General features: G+C 42.0%; 1 protein-coding gene across 2 annotated transcripts in view; it reads left to right on the top strand.

The window, feature by feature from the left end:
- The window catches only part of XRRA1 (X-ray radiation resistance associated 1), a 116,793-nt gene that overhangs the window by 26,961 nt on the left and 71,096 nt on the right, over nt 1-18,736 (top strand). For both annotated transcript variants that reach the window (XM_038005467.2, XM_008020148.3), the window contains 2 exons: nt 2,564-2,697; nt 17,961-18,089. In XM_038005467.2, the coding sequence (XP_037861395.2) occupies nt 2,564-2,697; nt 17,961-18,089 (263 nt within the window). The remainder of the gene's footprint in view (nt 1-2,563; nt 2,698-17,960; nt 18,090-18,736) is intronic.

Genomic DNA, 18,736 nt, shown 5'->3' with positions numbered 1-18,736 from the left:
GGGTGACAGAATAAGATCCTGTCTCAAAAAGAAAAAAGCAAAAATTATTCTTAGCTCATGGGTTATACAAAATAGCAGTAGGCCAGGCCAGCTTCTGAGCTAGAACGCTAATGAAACAGCTCAGTATGGTTGGAATAGAGACTGAGACACAGTAGAGTGTAGTGATATGTGAACCTGGAGGGGTAGCAGAAAAGAGACTGGGGAGAACCTTGGAAACTTGCTGAGGAGTTTAAACCTTATGGAGAATAGGGATTCATTGAAGGGTTTTAAGCTAAGTGGTAGGGTCAGAACTGCATTTTAGAAAAACCATTCTGGCTTCTGTATAAAAAATAGATTGGAGGGAACAAGTATGAGAGATATTAAGGAGGCAGATAGAATCCGTAGACTGACTGTTCACACATGAGTATGAGGGAGAGAATGTTCCCCACCTTTCCCTGTGCTTATCTTGGGCACCTTTCCAGGTCTTCCTCCTGTAGGCTTCTCTGCTCCAGCCAAGTGGGATCACCTCATTGTCTGAACCCTCAAACCTTGGAATTTGCTCATGGTGGCATGAACTCAGTGCTTCTGTAATACTTGGCTAGTCTTGTCAAGCCATTTCTTATACCATGGACTTCAGTCATAACCAAACTATTCATGGTTCTCAGAACAAGCAAGGTTGCCTCCTGCCTCCTGTCTTCCATACATGCCACTTGCTGCCCTGAATGTGTCTTTGCCCTCAACAATTTGGTGAATACCTGTTGGTCTCTGAGGACAGCTCAGATGTTACCTACCCTGTGAAGCCTGTCCTGATCCCCTGGTGGACCTGACCATTTCCTTCCTTTGTGCCCTGATTGGTCTGTCTTCAGACATCTATCCCAGTAGCATTGCTACATAATGAACGTATACATGTATTTAGCTGAGTAGGCTGGGAGCTCCTAAAGGGCAGGGATGGGTGCAAAGTAAGCCTTATGCATAGGGTTGAGGAATGAAAGGATGATGATGATGATGACAGCCAACATTAAGCATTTACTGTATACTAGACTCCAGGATAAAGGCTTTATTTACATAGGAACCACTTATTTCTACTTTACAGATAAGGAAACCCAGATTAGGTAATTTGCCTAATATCACATGATTAGTCAGGACTTACGCCCAGGTCTGCAGAACTATCAATTAATTATTACAGCAGAGTCAGACCAAACCCAGTCCTTCTCTGATGGTAACCTGTAGCGTGTATATGTCTGACTATGTAATACTGATGTGGCTGACCAAAGACTTACTCCTGTACCAATTGAATTAGGCGCTGAAACCAACCCCATTCAATAGACTTCAATGTATGTTGAGGAGGTGGGCACACGGAAGCACATAAGAAATAGGGGTGCATGAAAGGGAGCCAACTTGTATATTTAGTGTCTACAGAGGCTTAGGAGAAGGAGAACAAATATTGGACAGATGTCATTTATCCCGATTTTCTTTGTCTCTGCAGAGAAACACAGTTTTCTGATTGACTCCTTAGCCCCTTGACCCCAGTCAACTATTTAATGAATCCAGAAGGCCAGTTAGAAGGTGGTTGACAATAGGGTGAAAATTTGGGTTTATTGTCCTCATAAGCCAGTTTATTTCTTTTTATTTCTTTTTTTCTTCTTTCTTTTTTTTTTTTTTTTTTTTTTTGAGACAGAGTCTTGCTTTGTCACCCAGGCTGGAGTGCATGGCGTGATCTCAGCTCACTGCAACCTCTGCCTCCCAGGTTCAAGCGATTCTCCTGCCTCAGCCTCCCGAGTAGCTGGCACTACAGGCACGTGCCACCACACCCAGCTAATTTTTTGTATTTTTAGTAGAGTCAGGATTTCACCATGTTAGCCAGGATGGTCTTAATCTCCTGACCTCATGATATGCCCACCTCTGCCTCCCAAAGTGCTGGGATAACAGGCGTGAGCCACTGAAGCCAGTTTATTTCAGCTCATTTTTTATGTGCAACTACTTTGCTCCAGGTCTTATGCTAACTTACAAGGATAGTGTTACAGTGGCATGGCACTTGACCCCACAGTCCTCCAAGTACCAGTTTATGATCTAGTCCACCACTGTGTGCCAAGCACTATGCTAGGCATATCCATATGCCAGATACCTGGCAGACTTGGATAAGTACCCTGAGTACCCTGAGAGCAGTTTAGATAAAGCAGTCAAAGTTAGGGGAGGTAGAGATTCCATCTGTCTGGGGAATTGAGAAGGTTTTACAAGGAGGCAACTTTTGAGCTGTCTTTTGGGGGCTTGGATTAGGATACATGGAAGAGGGGCATTCCCATTTAAGCAAAAAGTACAAGCAAAGATCTATAGGTGGATGAGGCAAAGAGCGGGGAGGAGTCTGTTTGCCCAGCACTACAGGATAAACAAAGATTTGTAGTGGCAAGTAAGGCTAGAAAACCGGTTGGGTACTGGCTCTAGTAGACCTTTAATGTTAAAGGTGCAGGAGGGTTTTTTCCTGTGGGCAATGGGGCACTCTAGAAAGTAGTTCCCACATCATGTATATGAGCATCATTGTCACACAGAGTGCTTATCTTCCCCATCTTTCATCTTTGCATGGCAGTTCCTGGACCTTTCCTTCAACAGCCTGACTGCGGAGGCCATCTGTGATTTGGGGATTCTGCCACACCTCCGTGTCCTGCTCCTCACAGGCAATGGCCTCACCTCCCTGCCGCCCAATTTGGCCGTTGCAGAGCAGTAAGTTCTATCTCCCGGAGTCCATTCTGTGTTTTTGTGTATAAGTATCCAAGGAAATAACCCATAGCAGCTTGGAAGTGCCATAAGTGCTCAAAGCTGTAAGTGCTGTAAGTGCTCAAAGCAGGGATAATGCCACCTACTGAAGCTCCCAGAAAGGCCGCAGACACGTGCCCCCAATTTCCTGTGTGCTGTTAGGAGAGATCAAGATGTTTGGCAAGCCACTTTCCCTGCCTCTGACTGGTCATCTGTAAATTGTCTTGCCAGACAATTCTCCTTCACAAGCCTTCTGTGTCAGCTCAATAAGTCTGTTCCCTGGTCTCTAGATAAGCTTTGTACATTCCCACTCTGCACCTTTGCTGAGACCATTCCTTCTGGCTGGTCCTTCCTCTCTTGATAGTAATGAAAACACGTATGTCATACTTACAATGAGCCAGACACTGTACTCAGCATTATATATGTTAACTCATTAAATCCTCATAACAGCTCTGTGAGGTAGGTCTCCTATTATTATCCACATTTTTTAGATGAGGAAATAAGTACAGACATTTAAGTAACTTGCCCAAAGTTGCGAAGCTAGTCGGTAACAGACCCAGGATTTGAACCAAGTCTGTCGGACTCCAGAGACCATACTCATGACCATTATATTATATTATTATGTAGATTCTGTACATTTTCTAAGGCCTAGCTCAGACCTTCCTCCTTTCCCTACCAGGAGCCTTCTCTGACTGCTTTAGCCCATGCCTCTTAATCCCTTCTCTAGGGATCAGTTTAATTTAGTGTTTCCAGTTAATTTAATACTTAGCATATTCTATTGTGAGTTATGCCTAAATATATATGTGTATATATGTAGTAAGTTACTTAGATTTTATATAGTGATGATTGTGGTTGGTTAGTTACTCAAGGGGGTTGAGATAATAGTAGTGATCATTTATTAGGGGTTTCATTAGTTAGGGTTGTTTTGTTTGCAGGTAATAGAAGTCCAATTCAAAGTAGGTGAAACAAAAAGGGGAATTTATTGGTTCATGTATGTGAAAAATCTGGTGAATCTGCTGGATGCTTTGGCTGTATATAGGTGCACAGGATGTTGTCAGGTCTCTGTGTGCATCTCTATTTCTTGAGCATGTGTACAGCTTCTGTTAGTCTGTTACTTGTTCTGTCATACACATGAAGACATCTTTGTTTTCCTTGGTGTTGGCTTCATTCTTTTTTTTTTTTTTTTTCAGTTTTATAACTTTATTTGATATAGTTGACAACCAGTGATTAGTTCTTGTCCACATCGACTGTCTGTAGTTTTTGAAAGTGGTAACAGGTACATAGGTAACCAAAGTATAGAGCTCATTTGGTGAATCTTCATCCTCATTATGTTTTCTGGACAACTGCACATGGGTTTGGCATGGGACATTCCTTATTCCTTTGGCCGAGACAGCCTTGTTGAGCCTGGTATCAATGCACACATCTAGAGTTCCCATCTCCTTCATGGCAAATTTCTGAATCTCTTTGAGTGCTCAAGGGGCACGTTTCTTGAAGCCCACTCCATGGATGCACTTGTGAATGTTGATGGTGTATTCTCGGGTCACCACCTCATGGGTGGCAGAATGGCCCTTTTTCTTCTTGCCACCCTTCTTCACGGGAGCCATTTTGCCGGGTCCTGGCTTCATTCTTAGATAAGCTTTCTCTATGAGTCTGTCAGGCTGTAGACAGAAATACAAAACCCACTTAAGGTATTAAAAATAGAAGGGATTCATTGGTTTATCGATTGGTTTATTGATTTATTCTTGGCAGGGAGAGATAATTGGTATTTTGTTATGGAAAGTTTTTAAACACATATAAAATTAGAGTCAATCATAAAATTGACTCCAGGTACCTATCACCCAATTATCACCTGACAATTATCAAATTATGGCCAATCTTGTTTCATCTATGCCCCCATCACACCCCCTCCTGTAATAGTCTTAAGAAAAATCTCAGATATATACAGCCATAAATGTTTCATATTATTTCATCTATAAATATTCCAGTATGTAGCTCTAAAAGGTAAGCACTCTTAAAAATCATACCCAGAGAACCATTATTCCACCTAAAATATCACCAGTGATAAAGAGAGGGAATTGGTTACATGGCTGTTAGAAGGGATGGAAGAGCTAAGTGGAGAAGAGGGGTATGGGAAGAACAAAAAGGAAGAAGCGTTGATAACCAGAGATCAGAAGCTGCATCACTGCTCAACTGAAGTCAACAAGTCTATATGCACTCCTGGACTTTCAGGGAGGGTGTCACTGTAATTGTAGACCTGCTGAAGATGTGATGCCTCAACCAAGGCTGGAATCTCTGCCAATGCAGTTACTGTGGTTAGTACTGCCATTGCTGCTGCACTATCACTGCTGCTGCAGACAGAAATGCTATCAGAAGCCAAACAAGACAGTTGCTTCTCCCCAGCTCTGGCCTTCCAGTCTCTCATGAATTCCTTCTATTGGCGGTATCCAGCTAGTTGGAAAGGCAGTCTGGGAAGTGTAGTTAAGGAGGTGGCTCCAGCCCCCTGCAATACACAGAAGAACACAGAAGGAAGGGGTGAAGGCTGAGAGCAAACAGGCAGATATCTGGCACCATTCAATCCTTGGAACCCCAATATCTACCCTCCTGCTTCCCTCCATATTTAATTTCCATACAACAATAGCAACTGCACCATGCTTTTACCTAACATGAAGGAACTCTTCCTCTTACACTGAAGACAATTTCACCATCTCCTCAAGAAGGATGAGACACAGTTCCATCAGTTACTGTAGCCATCGCTGGATGATATTATTTTCTCTTCTAAAGAAATTTATGGATATTTTATATCCTAAAAACTAAGTTGTAAAGTCAATCACCACTAGCAGTTTAAGTGTGCATGCGAGTGCACACACACACACTAAGGAAGGAAGAAAATGCACATGAAAATATGCATAGTTGCTACAGTGATCATTTCTTAACTGGTCAGGAGGCCATAGTGAATATTCGCAAATCCTTTTTTCCATCACCTATTTAATGTTCCTTTGTCCTCGTCCAGCACCTTGGCTGGTTGGGGTTCTTTAACTGATGTGGTCTTCTGAACCTTTACTTCTGAAGGGTCTGAGTCTTTAAAGGTCCTGCTTTTACTGGGTTGCTGTAGTCTTCATTAAAAGACTAAAAGACATGGAACTTCTTAGAGCAGCACTAGATAATACTGTAGTCCCAAAGATACTTTTTTTTTTTTTTACCTCAAGGTGTAACAGCAATTATATTTATTTTTATAAACAGTGTCAGTCACCTAGTCAGTAGAATGAACCCCTCTTTGTCTGACTATAGGTTCAGTGAAATGAGAAATGCAAGTGGCCAGTAGCAATCTTGACTTCCAGTTCAGTGGAACCACGATTGTGTCTCCTGGTAAAAGTACCTCCTTAGGAACTAAGACTTGTAAATCAGAAATGCCAAAAATTATAGAATGAGAAGCAAAAAATCTGCAAGTGGACTATTAGATATATTGTAAGAGGAGCTACTTTCATTTCCATTAATTCCTAGGCCCTTAGGTTATGGTTATGAGAAAAACAGTATCGGTTTTGATTTCTGTGATACCCTATGCTGTTAAGTTAGGGTCCCAACTTTAACTATATCTATTTGGTATAGTAGATAAATCATCAAAGACTATTTCACTAGAGGATTCTGAGAAGATGATAGAGTAGGAAGCACCAAGAATATGTCTCCTCATCTAGACAACAGTTTCATTGGCAGAATCAGTCTGATGTAACAATTTTGAAACTGTGGACACAAATAATCTTCACACTCTATTAAAAGTTTACGTCGGCCGGGTGCGGTGGCTCACGCCTGTAATCCCAGCACTTTGGGAGGCTGAGGCGGGCGGATCACGAGGGCAGGAGATCGAGACCATCCTGGCGAACACAGTGAAACCCCATCTCTACTAAAAATACAAAAAAACTAGCCGGACTTGGTGGTGGGCGCCTGTAGTCCCAGCTTCTAGGGAGGCTGAGGCAGGAGAATGGCGTGAACCCGGGAGGCGGCGGAGCTTGCAGTGAGCGGAGATCGCGCCACTGCACTCCAACCTGGGCGACAGAGCGAGACTCTGTCTCAAAAAAATAAATAAATAAATAAAAGTTTACGTCTTCCAGGGGAAGATTTAGATGACAAACTGCAGCTAATTTCAGTCAATTACAGCTCTTAACCCGGTAGCAGCTACCCATCCCCTAACTCCCAATCTCATGGTTCAAGTTTTAAACCTGAAAATTAGAATAATAAATATATTAGTTGGGTAACTCACATGCAGCTTGCAGAAGCCAGGGTGAGCAAAAAGATCCGTGTCCTCCAAATTTTAGAGATTTGTGCTGTGATCACTGATTGGTACTTCTAATCATTGAGGCACAGACACAGAGGCACACAACCATTGTTGCACACACACCCATCCACAACTGTCGTAAGCCCTTTCTGTTCCAGCTGAAGAGACTTCCAGGGAATTTAAAGGATTTCTTTTCTCCCCATTCCTTTCCCCCTCTTTTGGGAGCCAGACATTAAAGTCTGGGACATTTAAAAGCAGCTGCATATACAGAGGAAATGAGAATGTCACCACATATACCCAGAGAAATGCACAGGCTTAGAAAAGACCTGAGAAGACCTTACATTTACACCTTAGCCTAATCCTTGACACAGAGACAGCCTACAATAATCAAATACAAAACAAAAAAAACACGAGCAAACCCTGGTAAAGGGGAGAATCTGATTTCTAGAGTTACCATATTAATAGATTCAAATATTCAGCTTTCAACAAAAAAATCACAAGGCATACAAAGAAACAGAAAAATATGGCCCAGCCAAAGGAAAAAATTAAGCAACAGAAACTATCCCTGAGAAAGGGAGGACTTACTAAAGACTTTAAAACAGCTGTCTTAAAGGTTTTCAAAGAACTAATGGAAGATATGAATAAAGTCAAGAAAATGATATATTAACAAAATGGAAATATCAACAAATAGATAGATAATGAAAAAAGAAACCAAAAAGAAATTTTAAACCTGAAAATTAGAATAAGAAATGAAAAATTCACTGGAGCGATTCAAAGGCAGATTCGAGCAGTCAGAAGAAAGAATCAGCAAACTTGAAGATAGAACAATTAAATTTACCAAGTCAGAGAAACAAAAGAAAAAAAAAAAGATTGACTTGAACAAAGCCTAAGGGACCTGTGGGATTGGGATACCTTCAAGCAAACCAACCTATGTATTATGAAAGTCCCAGAAGGAGAAGAGAGAAAGCACGAAGAGATTATTTGAAGAAATAACAGCCTAAAACTTCTGAAGTTTGATGAATGACATGAATATAAACATACATGAGGCTCAGTGAACTCCAAGATAGGATGAACTCAAAGAGACCTCCACTGAGTCATATTATAATCAGACTGTTAAAAGACAGAGAGGATCTTGAAAGCAGTGAGAGAGAAGCAATTCATCACATACAAGGAATCTTCAATAAGATTATCAGCAGACTTCTTGTCAGAAACTTTTAAGGCCAGAAGGCAGTGGGCTGATATATTAAATATTTAAAGTGCTAAAAGAAAAAAAAAAACTCAATCAGGAATCCTACATCCAGCAGAAGTGTTCTTCCAACGTATGGAAGAAATTAAGACATTCCCAGATAAATAAAAGGTAAAAAAAATTAATTACCACCAGTCCCGCCCTGCATAAATACTAGAGGGATTTTTGCAGGTTGAAATGAAAGGATGCTAGACAGTAACTCAAAGCTGTAAGAAGAAATAAAGCTCTCGTTAAAGGTAAATACATGGGCAATTACAAAAGCTAGTATTATTGTAACAACAGTTTCTAATTCCACTTGTCGAACATTGTGGGCAGGGAAGGCAAATCTATATCCAAAAATACATTTATAATCTAGTAAACAAAACTTGCTGCTGCTTTTTAAAGTCAACTTGGTACTAGATGGCTGTATAATCCCTCTAGAAATGGTGCCATATTAGAGGCTCAGCAGTGGCTTCTGCCATTGGCAGGTTGAGTACTCAGCAAGTGTTATAACCAGATTTGCTTTGGTGAAAGGAAGTGTGTAGCCTTCATCCCCGCCACCAAGGGAAAGAGGGTAACTGACATTCATGGAATGGGTTACCTTATCTTCCTGACCATTGAGAGTCTCCCCTACAGGGGATAGTCTTGGGGAAACAGTCATATGAGACACAAATAATCTTCATACTCTGTCCATTCTGAGAGGTTAAGTCACATAGTTTTTCTCTATACTTTCAGCAACTTTCCCATATTTTTTCCAAGTTTTGACTATTCAGCTAAACCATCAGCCACTGCCCATGAATCAGTATAGATCTGTACTTCTGGCTATCTCTCTGACCAAGCAAATGGCTGATCAGATACATTGTTCTAAGTTCTGCCTACTTAGAAGATTTCTCTTCCCCTGTCTTTTTGGTCACTCCTATATGGGCCTATAATATTGTAATAGTTGACTTTGAGAAGGTATCAGCATATCATGCTAAGTCATTTGTAAACCCAACTGGAGGTGTTTCTTCCTATATTAGATGGCCGCATGACCTTAGTTAAGGGTTGATGGAAAGGTAGCAATACAGCAGGAGAATGCACCATAGGAATCTGAGCCATATATTCCTGCAACTTTTCCAGACTTGCTGGAGCCTGATTTCAAATATTGCTTTCACTTGATAGGGGAGTTCTGTTGCATGTTCAGTTCATGATGAGTGGCTCAGGTTGCATGATCACATAGTATCCTGTGGTCAGGTATTTGGCCTCTACCAACATGTACTAGTAAGCAAGAAATTGTTTTTCAAAAACAAAATAGTTATCTGCAGAATAGGGCATAACTTTGCTCAAAAATGGATCTGCTATGGGTACCTAGAAAAGGCTCTATTCGTAGAATGATGACGTACTTTATCATCCAAACCAGGACATATATGAGAGGGAAAAGGGACAGTATTAATAATTATTTGGAGATAACAGGTGAAAACTCAGGCTATCATTGAAATCCAGGATGTATGGTACTGTATCTGTACAGCACACCTATTTGCCATAGTCCTTTAGAAGCCATTTGGACCTGCTGAGTCATATGCCCAATGGAAGAGCAACTTGCATTACAGTTGGGAACTGTTGTAGAACCTTGCCTTGCTCTGGGCCTCACTCAAAACTAGCAGCCTTGTGGGATACTTAGTAAATGAGTTAGAACAGCACAAATGTTTTATATGTCACTTCTAAAATCTAAAAAGGGGATGGGCACGGTGGCTCACGCCTGTAATCCCAGCACTTTGGGAAGCCAAGGCAGGTGGATCACTTGAGGTCAGGAGTTTGAGACCAGCTTGGCCAATGTGGCAAAACCCCGTGTCTACTAAAAATACAAAAATTAGTCAGATGTCGTGGCGGGTGCCTATAATCCCAGCTACTTGGGAGACAGAAGCAGGAGAATTGCTTGAACCTGGGAGGCAGTGGTTGCAGTGAACCAAGATCACACCACTGCACTCCAACCCTGGGTGGCAGAGTGAGACTCCATCTCAAAAAAAAAATAAATAAATAAATTAAATAAATAAATATAAAATCCAAATAAAATCCAAAAAGGCCAATGAAACTTTGTGATTTTTTTCTTACAAGTAGTGTCAGATAAATAAGAAGCAAGGTATAGGATTATGTCTTTCACATTAGAAATATATCACAACATGCTTCAGATACCTGGACAACAACAAACAATTAATCCATATCATAGTACTCTGAATTTTGATAGGGGAGGGGGCTTACCTCCATCCTGTAACACAAAGGTATCTTACTAAGGCATCTAGGGTGTTTGCAACTTTTCCTGCTTGCCAGGTCCAATCAGCATGATATTCTGTAGGATATCAAAATAACCAAGAAGATCCCAGAGTTGATAAGCCCCAAGAGAAAAGGACAGAGGTGTACTGTTGTCCCTGTCAGATGAAAGCAGACTGCTTATAGTAGTTTTTGTTAATTGATAAAGAGAAAGAAATATCTGACAGGTCCTTAGCTGTATCCACAGTGCCAGGGGCTGGGTTGATTTGTTCCAGTAAAAAGATTCCACATCTGGAATAGCAGCTGAAAGTTGGAGTCACCTCTTGATTAAGCTTACAGTAATCTACAATCATTCTTCAAAACCTGTTTTCTGTACAAGCTAAATAAACAAAGGATATCTTCTTCACAAGTTAAATAAACAAGAGATGTTAAACAGAGATGTCATAGGAATCACTATCCTTCCATCTTTTTGGTCTTTAGTGATGGCAGTAATCTCTGCAATTACCTCAGGGATCCAGTATTGTTTTTGGTTTACTATTGGGAAGAAAGTTTCCTGGGGTTTCAGCTGGATACTTCCTACTATAATGGACTATACTTTGTTGCTCAGTAAATAAATGTGTGTAATCCCAGCGCTTTGGGAGGCCGAGACGGGCGGATCACGAGGTCAGGAGATCAAGACCATCCTGGCTAACCCGGTGAAACCCCGTCTCTAGTAAAAAATACAAAAAAATAGCCGGGCGAGGTGGCGAGCGTCTGTAGTCCCAGCTACTCGGGAGTCTGAGGCAGGAGAATGGCATAAACCCGGGAGGCGGAGCTTGCAGTGAGCCGAGATCCGGCCACTGCACTCCAGCCTGGGCGACAGAGCGAGACTCCGTCTCAAAAAAAAAAAATAAAATAAATAAATAAATAAATAAATGTGGGTGTTCTGCCAGTTGTTTAGTATGTCTGTTTCAGTTACACATTCAGGAACCGAGGAGAAACCACAAGGTAGATTTATGACTCCACTGGGTCCGTTGTGAAACAGACTTTGGCTAAATTTTCATTCTTCCATCTTCCATTCCAAATATCCCCCTTCCAATGGTGGATATTTATGATCCCCCATTTTTGAGTGAGGCATGGTCTACCATGCCTTTCATATCCACAGATATTAGCACCAATTTACAGACACTGTCTAGTAATCCTTACAAGACTGTATTTAGCACTGTTCAGTAGAATTGACTACAATGTTGGAAATGTTGTGTATCTGTGTTGTTCATAGTTTAGCTACTAGGCATATTGAGCTCTTGAGCACTTGAAATGTAGCTAGTGTGATATAGGAACTGAATGTTCAATTTTATTTGAGCTTAATTAGTTTTAAGTTAAATGTAAATAGGAACTGAATGAGAGGCCATGGCTCTTTCTTTGGACAACTCAAATCACTTTTTTCCCACCAGATCAAGGGTTTTCTGGTGATCTACATCACTAATAATTTCAAATCATCTCATTTCAATTATAAACATTGAAATTATTTGAAGCTAGTCTTCAGCCTCTGCAAGGTCCATACTATTTCTAGTATATATATCCTTCGAGGGTTTGGTTTTCTAATGACCTAACTTAGAGCATGAGCAGTCAGGCTTCCATTCTGTGGCATGCCTTGGATTCCAGTTTTCGGCCACTGGCCCAGTAGGGTTGTCAGAATCTCTGCTCAACTTCTCAGCCTCTCAGCCACTTCTGGAGTCAGCAGACAGTCCTAGGGGAAAAGTATTGCATGAACCCCTTTGGATTTCCTTCTTTTTTCAAATCTTAGCACCATAATTCTTCACAGCTTGTTAATTCCCAGGTACCTTAAGGCAGATTGTTTTAAAATGTATATTTTGTCTGGGTTTTCTAGTTTTTTACTCAGGAAAGAGTTGGTCCCACATTATTTAGTTTGCAACACTATAAACCTTTCTATTTATTTTGGTACCTAGGGTCACTCAGTATGGAAGAAGCTTAAGCTAAATTCCTGACTGGGTGTTTTCTTAACCACTCTGATGATACAGATTTGGGCTATAGTTTTGCAAGAGGACCAGTCTGCCCTTCCCCTTCTCCTTCTCTGTTCACTCCAAGACAGTTTTCTCCTGGCTATGGGATAAGGAGAATGGGTTTAGTTTTGGTTAATTTCACCCTGAGGGTGTATCCCTTTAGGATCCCAAATTCATTTAAGGGTCTCTGATTAAACTCCCCACCTTCAGGGTGCCCGGGCTTTGATTCTCTAGCCCCATGATACTGTCAAACCATAGTTCAGTTTCAACAGGATAAGTAAATGCCCTCAAGGCTTCAGTGGCTTCCTATGTTAAGTTTCTCCCTCTGGGTTTTTAGATTTGGCATACTGCTTCCTTACTCTCTTCACATCTCTTATACATATTAAAATGATGGATCCACCACCCCAGGGAATGGCAGTGTGTGCCTGTAGTTGCCAGCTACTTGAGAGACCAAGGTGGGAAGATTGTTTTAGGCCAGGAGTTCAAGTCCAGCCTAGGCAACATAGCAAGACCCCATCTCTACAAAAGAAAATAAATAAAATGATGGATCTTTTTTCTTTTTATATTTTATTCATCATTCTAGTTGTTTTCAGTGGAAAGCCTAGTTATATAAAATGAGGTAAGTCTCCCCCACCCTGCACTTCCATGTTCTTATATATGAGGGGGAGAATAAATGTATTCCTACCTGCATCAGAGTAGTGATTGAAATCAGCACGCTTTGGGGCCGGGTGCCGTGGCTCACGCTTGTAATCCCAGCACTTTGGGAGGCCGAGACGGGCAGATCACGAGGTCAGGAGATCGAGACCATCCTGGCTAACATGGTGAAACTCCGTCTCTACTAAAAACACAAAAAATTAGCCAGGCGTGGTGGCACGCGCCTGTAGTCTCGGCTACTCAGGAGGCTGAGGCAGGAGAATGGTGTGAACCCGGGAGGCGGAGCTTGCAGTGAGCCAAGATCGCGCCACTGCACTCCAGCCTGGGGACAGAGCGAGACACCGTCTCAAAAAAAAAAAAAAAAAAAAAAAGAAATCAGCGCACTTTGAAAGCTGTGGGTTGGCCAGGCATGGTCACTCACACTTGTAATCCCAGCACTTTGGGAAGCTGAGGCAGGAGGATTGCTTGAGCCCAGGAGTTCGAGGCCATCCTGGGCAATGTAATGAGACCTTGTCTCTACAAAAATAAAAATAAAGCTGTGGGGCTCCAGACAAATACCATTGTCATTATTTTCTTCCCACTCATCTATCTAGATTCAGTATGCTCTGTGGGTTCCTTTTCTGCCAGCCTCTTAAACTTTGGTGCTCCCCAGTCATCCACCCTCAACCTACTATTTTTCTTAATCTTTATACTCTTTATTGGTGGCCTCCTCTCCTCGCAAGTCTTTTCAACTATAAGCCTGTTTAGCCTACTTATCAAACTCCTCACACACATCCCCATGCCAAAAAGCCCTCCTCACTCTCTATTCCTTTCTTTCCTTTCCTGGCCTCATTGACTGGCACTTCTTCCCATCTACTATGTAGTTGTCCAGGCTAGAAATCTGAGCATTAGCCCAATTTCAGCCTCCCTCATTCCACACATTCATTCAATCACCAGGAGCTGTGAATTGTACTTTCTAAATTCTTCTCAAACCTGCTCATTCCTGTTATCCTCCTGTTTGGTCCCAGTCTGCAGTTTCTTGCCTCCCAACCCATCCTCCTATCTGTCAGCCAGAGTGATCTTTCTGAAATGCACATGTGATTCTATCACTGCCCTGCTTAAAGTCCTTTAGCAGGTTCCCACTGTCCTAAAGATAACTCCATTAACATCGCTCAAGGCTTTTTATGGCCTGACTCTGTCTGCTTCTCTATCCTCCTTTCTCTTCACTTTTTCAATTCATCATATACCTCATCTATTCTGAACTATTTGTGTCTCCATTTCTTGCTATTTTCTTTGTCTGGGTGAGTTAGGGGAATCATATTCGACCCATTCTATCTTTAGACTATTACTTGTTTTGAGCTGAAATCTGCTACTTTGGCTCTTTCATTAGGCCTACTCCCTTTCTGCTTCAGACCGTACAAGTCGGTGTTCTCAGGCACCACCAGCACAGAGCAGAGGATGAATTGTTACCTCCTTTCTTTTAGTCACTATATTCCAAATAGCGGCACCTAAAAGAGCACTAGCTTTTCAGTAGCCACATCATAATCCCCTTTTACACATAATCTGTTAAATCATGTCTCTGTTATTCTGTGTGTTTGCACAGTTGATGTTCTATATCTTAACACAGAAGCTGATCTGACATTTGTCCTAATGTAAGTGCTTGCTAAGTTTCATCTTATTTGTTGCAGCCCTTGGTTCAGTCTTTTGAGCAATAATTTTAGCCTGATCCAAAGTCTTATAGTGTAAAGTAAAATAAATCACCTTTTACCATATAGATAGAGGATCTAGGCCCAGAGATGCTCAACACCAGCCAGAAGTCACACAGCAAGCAAAGCAGCAGCAGCACCTGAGCCAGAGCTCAGGGATCCTGGCCCCACTTCCCATGCATCTTCTAATATGGTACACAAATTCCCATTGCTGAATCCAGCCACTGCACATACCCTTAGCTGCTGAAAAACCTTCGTTAAATCTCTCAGATTTTAAGTAGTATTAATTCTGTTTGGCAAGAGAACTGATAATAAAAATAGCACCACTCTGAACAGCTGGAAACCCTGGCTTCTCCACTACGGACAGACTTTGCCACTTCAAAGAGCTTTTCTTCCAAAACTGCAACAGGAGGGGCTCGGTGGGAAAGCCTGCTGCCTTCCTCTGAAGGTAGGCATCTGTCTTCTCACCCATCTGATGGCTGCCCCTCTATTTTAAGATGTCTATTTTAGACACAAAAAATGAAACTTTCCCATGCTATAATTAGGGTGGAACTCTAAAAAGTGAAGTAGTGTAACTTGTCACAAGAGACAAGACAGAGCCAACTTCTGCATTATGGAGCTTAAGAGGAATTTTTTAAAGGCTTATTTCTTAGCTGTTTCATATTTCACTGGAGTAAAATAAAGATTGGCCAATCAATTATAAATCAACAGAGGTGCTGTGCACTGTTCTGTAATAGCTCTCAGATAGAGATTAAAAATTCAGTGTATGAAAGTTGGTCCTTCCAGAAAGAGGAAAGGGCACATCCGTGACCTTGAAATATTATGAACTATAAAGGCTTCCTGCCTTCTCTGTTAAGTGTCTCTGGTCTTTGGACTTCAAGCCTGTTCCCCACACTGTTGCCAGGTCTCTTTCTGAAAGTTTATCTGACCTGTCCCTTTTTCCAGTCAGAACTGTCATAATCTATAGAAGTCTGTCAGTGTTAGGATACGGAAAAAAAGTCAGGGGGGAATTGATTGTAAGAACATTGGGGAATCTCACAGCCGTGCTTTAGGGTCATACTGAATGTAGGCCCTGAGGACTGTGGAGCAGCCTGGAAGTTCTGTCTCTCAGCTTTCACATCTCCTCTTCTCCGTGACTTGCCACATTTTTCTTTACAGGTGGGCTGCCTGTGTCTTTCTAGACCCTATGATGGGAAACATGGCTGCCTATAGCTTCTAATACTGTTACAGATCCAGCCACGAAGAGATTTTTTTTTTTTTTTTTTTTTTTTTTGAGACGGAGTCTCACTCTGTCACCCAGGCTGGAGTGCAGTGGCCGGATCTCAACTCGCTGCAAGCTCCGCCTCCCGGGTTTACGCCATTCTCCTGCCTCAGCCTCCCGAGTAGCTGGGACTACAGGCACCCGCCACCTCACCCAGCTAGTTTTTTTTGTATTTTGTTTTTTTAGTAGAGATGGGGTTTCACCGTGTTAGCCAGGATGGTCTCGATCTCCTGACCTCGTGATCCGCCCGTCTCGGCCTCCCAAAGTGCTGGGATTACAGGCTTGAGCCACCGCGCCCGGCCAGAGATTATTTTTTTTCCCTATTCTCTTTCTTTCACATTGGTTAAGAGCATGACAATTCACTTTCCATTCCTCATGGTTTTGCTTTAACATTGCTTTTCCTGAATAGGTGCCTTCCCCACATACTTCTTTTATAGTGTTTGTCTCACTGCAGGCTGTGTGTCCACCTACTCCACAGACTGTAAGCACCTAGAGGGGAGGGATGTGTTCTTTTATTTGTACTCTTAGTACCTGGCCACATAAATATATGTTAAAGAAATTCATGAGTGTGAATGAATGAATTAATTAGTAATACATTCATTTAGAATATACCCTTTCTAAATTCACCTGTGAAATATCCCAGACTTCAGGTATACATTACTGTCCTAGCTTTTGAACTCACTGCCAACCTTCGTTAAGCTCTCTCTAGCTCAGACATCAGCTCCCCCTTCCACTTCCCCATCCTTTAATCCGCATGGGGCTGGTAGATGTGAATGTGAGAGGTGTGATTGGCAGTGGAAAGGGCATGGGATTTGGAGTCAGGCAGACCCAGGGTCTAGTTTGAGTTGTCCCACTTTCTAGCTATGAGACCAGGCAAGTTGCTCTGAGCTTCATTTTCTTAATCTGTAAAGGAGGTATATAATACCTATCCTTGGATAACACATACAAAACACATCGCACAATGCCAGAAATGCAGTAGGTGCTAAAGAAATGTTTGTTTCCCTTCCTCTAGTTGTGTGTGCATGTTTGTGGCTTATATATGTGTATACGGTATGCATTTGTGCCTATGTGTACTATTTTGGTGTATTGGTGGCATACAGTATGGAGGGAAGAATGAAAATGTTATTTGCATCATCTGCCTGTGTGGAAGAGAATTACCTAGGTCTCATCTACCTGGAGGACACAAATGAGGTCACATTAATGGCAGTACTTAAAATGCCACCACTTCCTGCCCACCCCTGTAATTCAGGGCATCACCCCCCTAAATCTCACTCTTAGGTATTTCTGGGAATCTTCAGAGAGTTTGAGTTTAAGAAGAAACTCCACTGCTTATTCGTGTGTTCATTTTATGAAGCCACTTGAGAAGAGAACCTCACTGCAGCCAGGGATAGTTCCCTCAATCCACCCTACTTTACCCTACTAGTTGGCAAAGCTATGGTCTATAACAAGGGCATTGTCTCCTGGTGCTCCCATAGTTACCAGTCTACTAGGTGACACAGCATAACAAGGAGTCTTCCTGAGTCAAAATTGTGCAGTGATCTCCAGCAGAATGCTCCCTCCAGCTTGGTCATACCTCTTTCACTCTGGGATTTTCTATAAGCACTACCTATACAATCCCCCACCCTGCCCTAACCTGGTCTCAATGATGTATGTAACCTTTCTCCATACAGAAGACGATATGGTATGTATAATAGTGTTTGGGAAAGGAGAAGGTGGGGAAGGAATTATACTTTCTGTGCATCCCTGTGGGGACCTCTTTTGGGCACTAGAACAGTTCCTAAGCTGGTTAGGCCTACTAATTGATTCCGTGTCCTCCATGGCTTCCTGGGAATGGTGGAGTTTGTCCCTCGACCTTGCTCATTACCCAAGATCTTTGAACTCACAGGGAGGCATCTGTAACATCGCTGACAAGCAAGAGGTACATCTTGAGGTTCCCAGCGCTGGAGACACTGATGCTGGATGACAACAGACTCTCCAACCCCAGTTGCTTTGCCAGCCTGGCTGGGCTCAGGAGGTAAAGCCATAAGCCTTTCTCTGCTTGGGCTCCTCTAATCCCCAGGCTTGCTCACACTCAGTGCTGTTCTAGAAGCCAAAAGGCTTGGGCTTAAACCCTAGCTCCACAATTTATCTCTACTCTGTGGCCATGGGTAAGTCATTTCTCCCCTCTGAGCTTTGGCTCCTCCATAAAAATGGCCATCAGTGAGGACATTTCTGATCACATGACTGAATTAGAAGCAGCAAAGAGAAAGGAAAACAGGAGGAGATTTTACCCAGGATAGGATCCAGACCCTGACAGTAGAGACAGAAAAATTTTTTTAAATAATGAGAATAAGAAAGACAAATTTAATTCCTGAGTTCTAACTGAAGTAAATAAAATAGTGGCATTTACATTGTTAAGCTTTACTTCCCTAGAAAATTTACTTTGGATTCAACTACCATTTACTGAATACTACTTTGTGCCAGGCCATTTACATATTGCCTCATTTAATCTTCACAAGAGCCCTGAAAGGTTAATAAATATTATCCCCATTTTAGAGACAGGGATATTGAATCCCAGAGACAGTAAGTCACTGGCTTAATGCCACACAAGAGGAATAAGTATCCGAGCCTGATTCTTTGTTTTTTCCCTAAAGTGGCTTGGTAAACAATCCTGAGGTATCA

This window comes from Chlorocebus sabaeus, chromosome 1 (genome assembly GCF_047675955.1).
Source record: "Chlorocebus sabaeus isolate Y175 chromosome 1, mChlSab1.0.hap1, whole genome shotgun sequence".
Lineage (NCBI taxonomy): Eukaryota > Metazoa > Chordata > Mammalia > Primates > Cercopithecidae > Chlorocebus > Chlorocebus sabaeus.
Note: the sequence above shows the minus strand (reverse complement) of the source record. Positions and strands in the feature narration are given on the sequence as shown.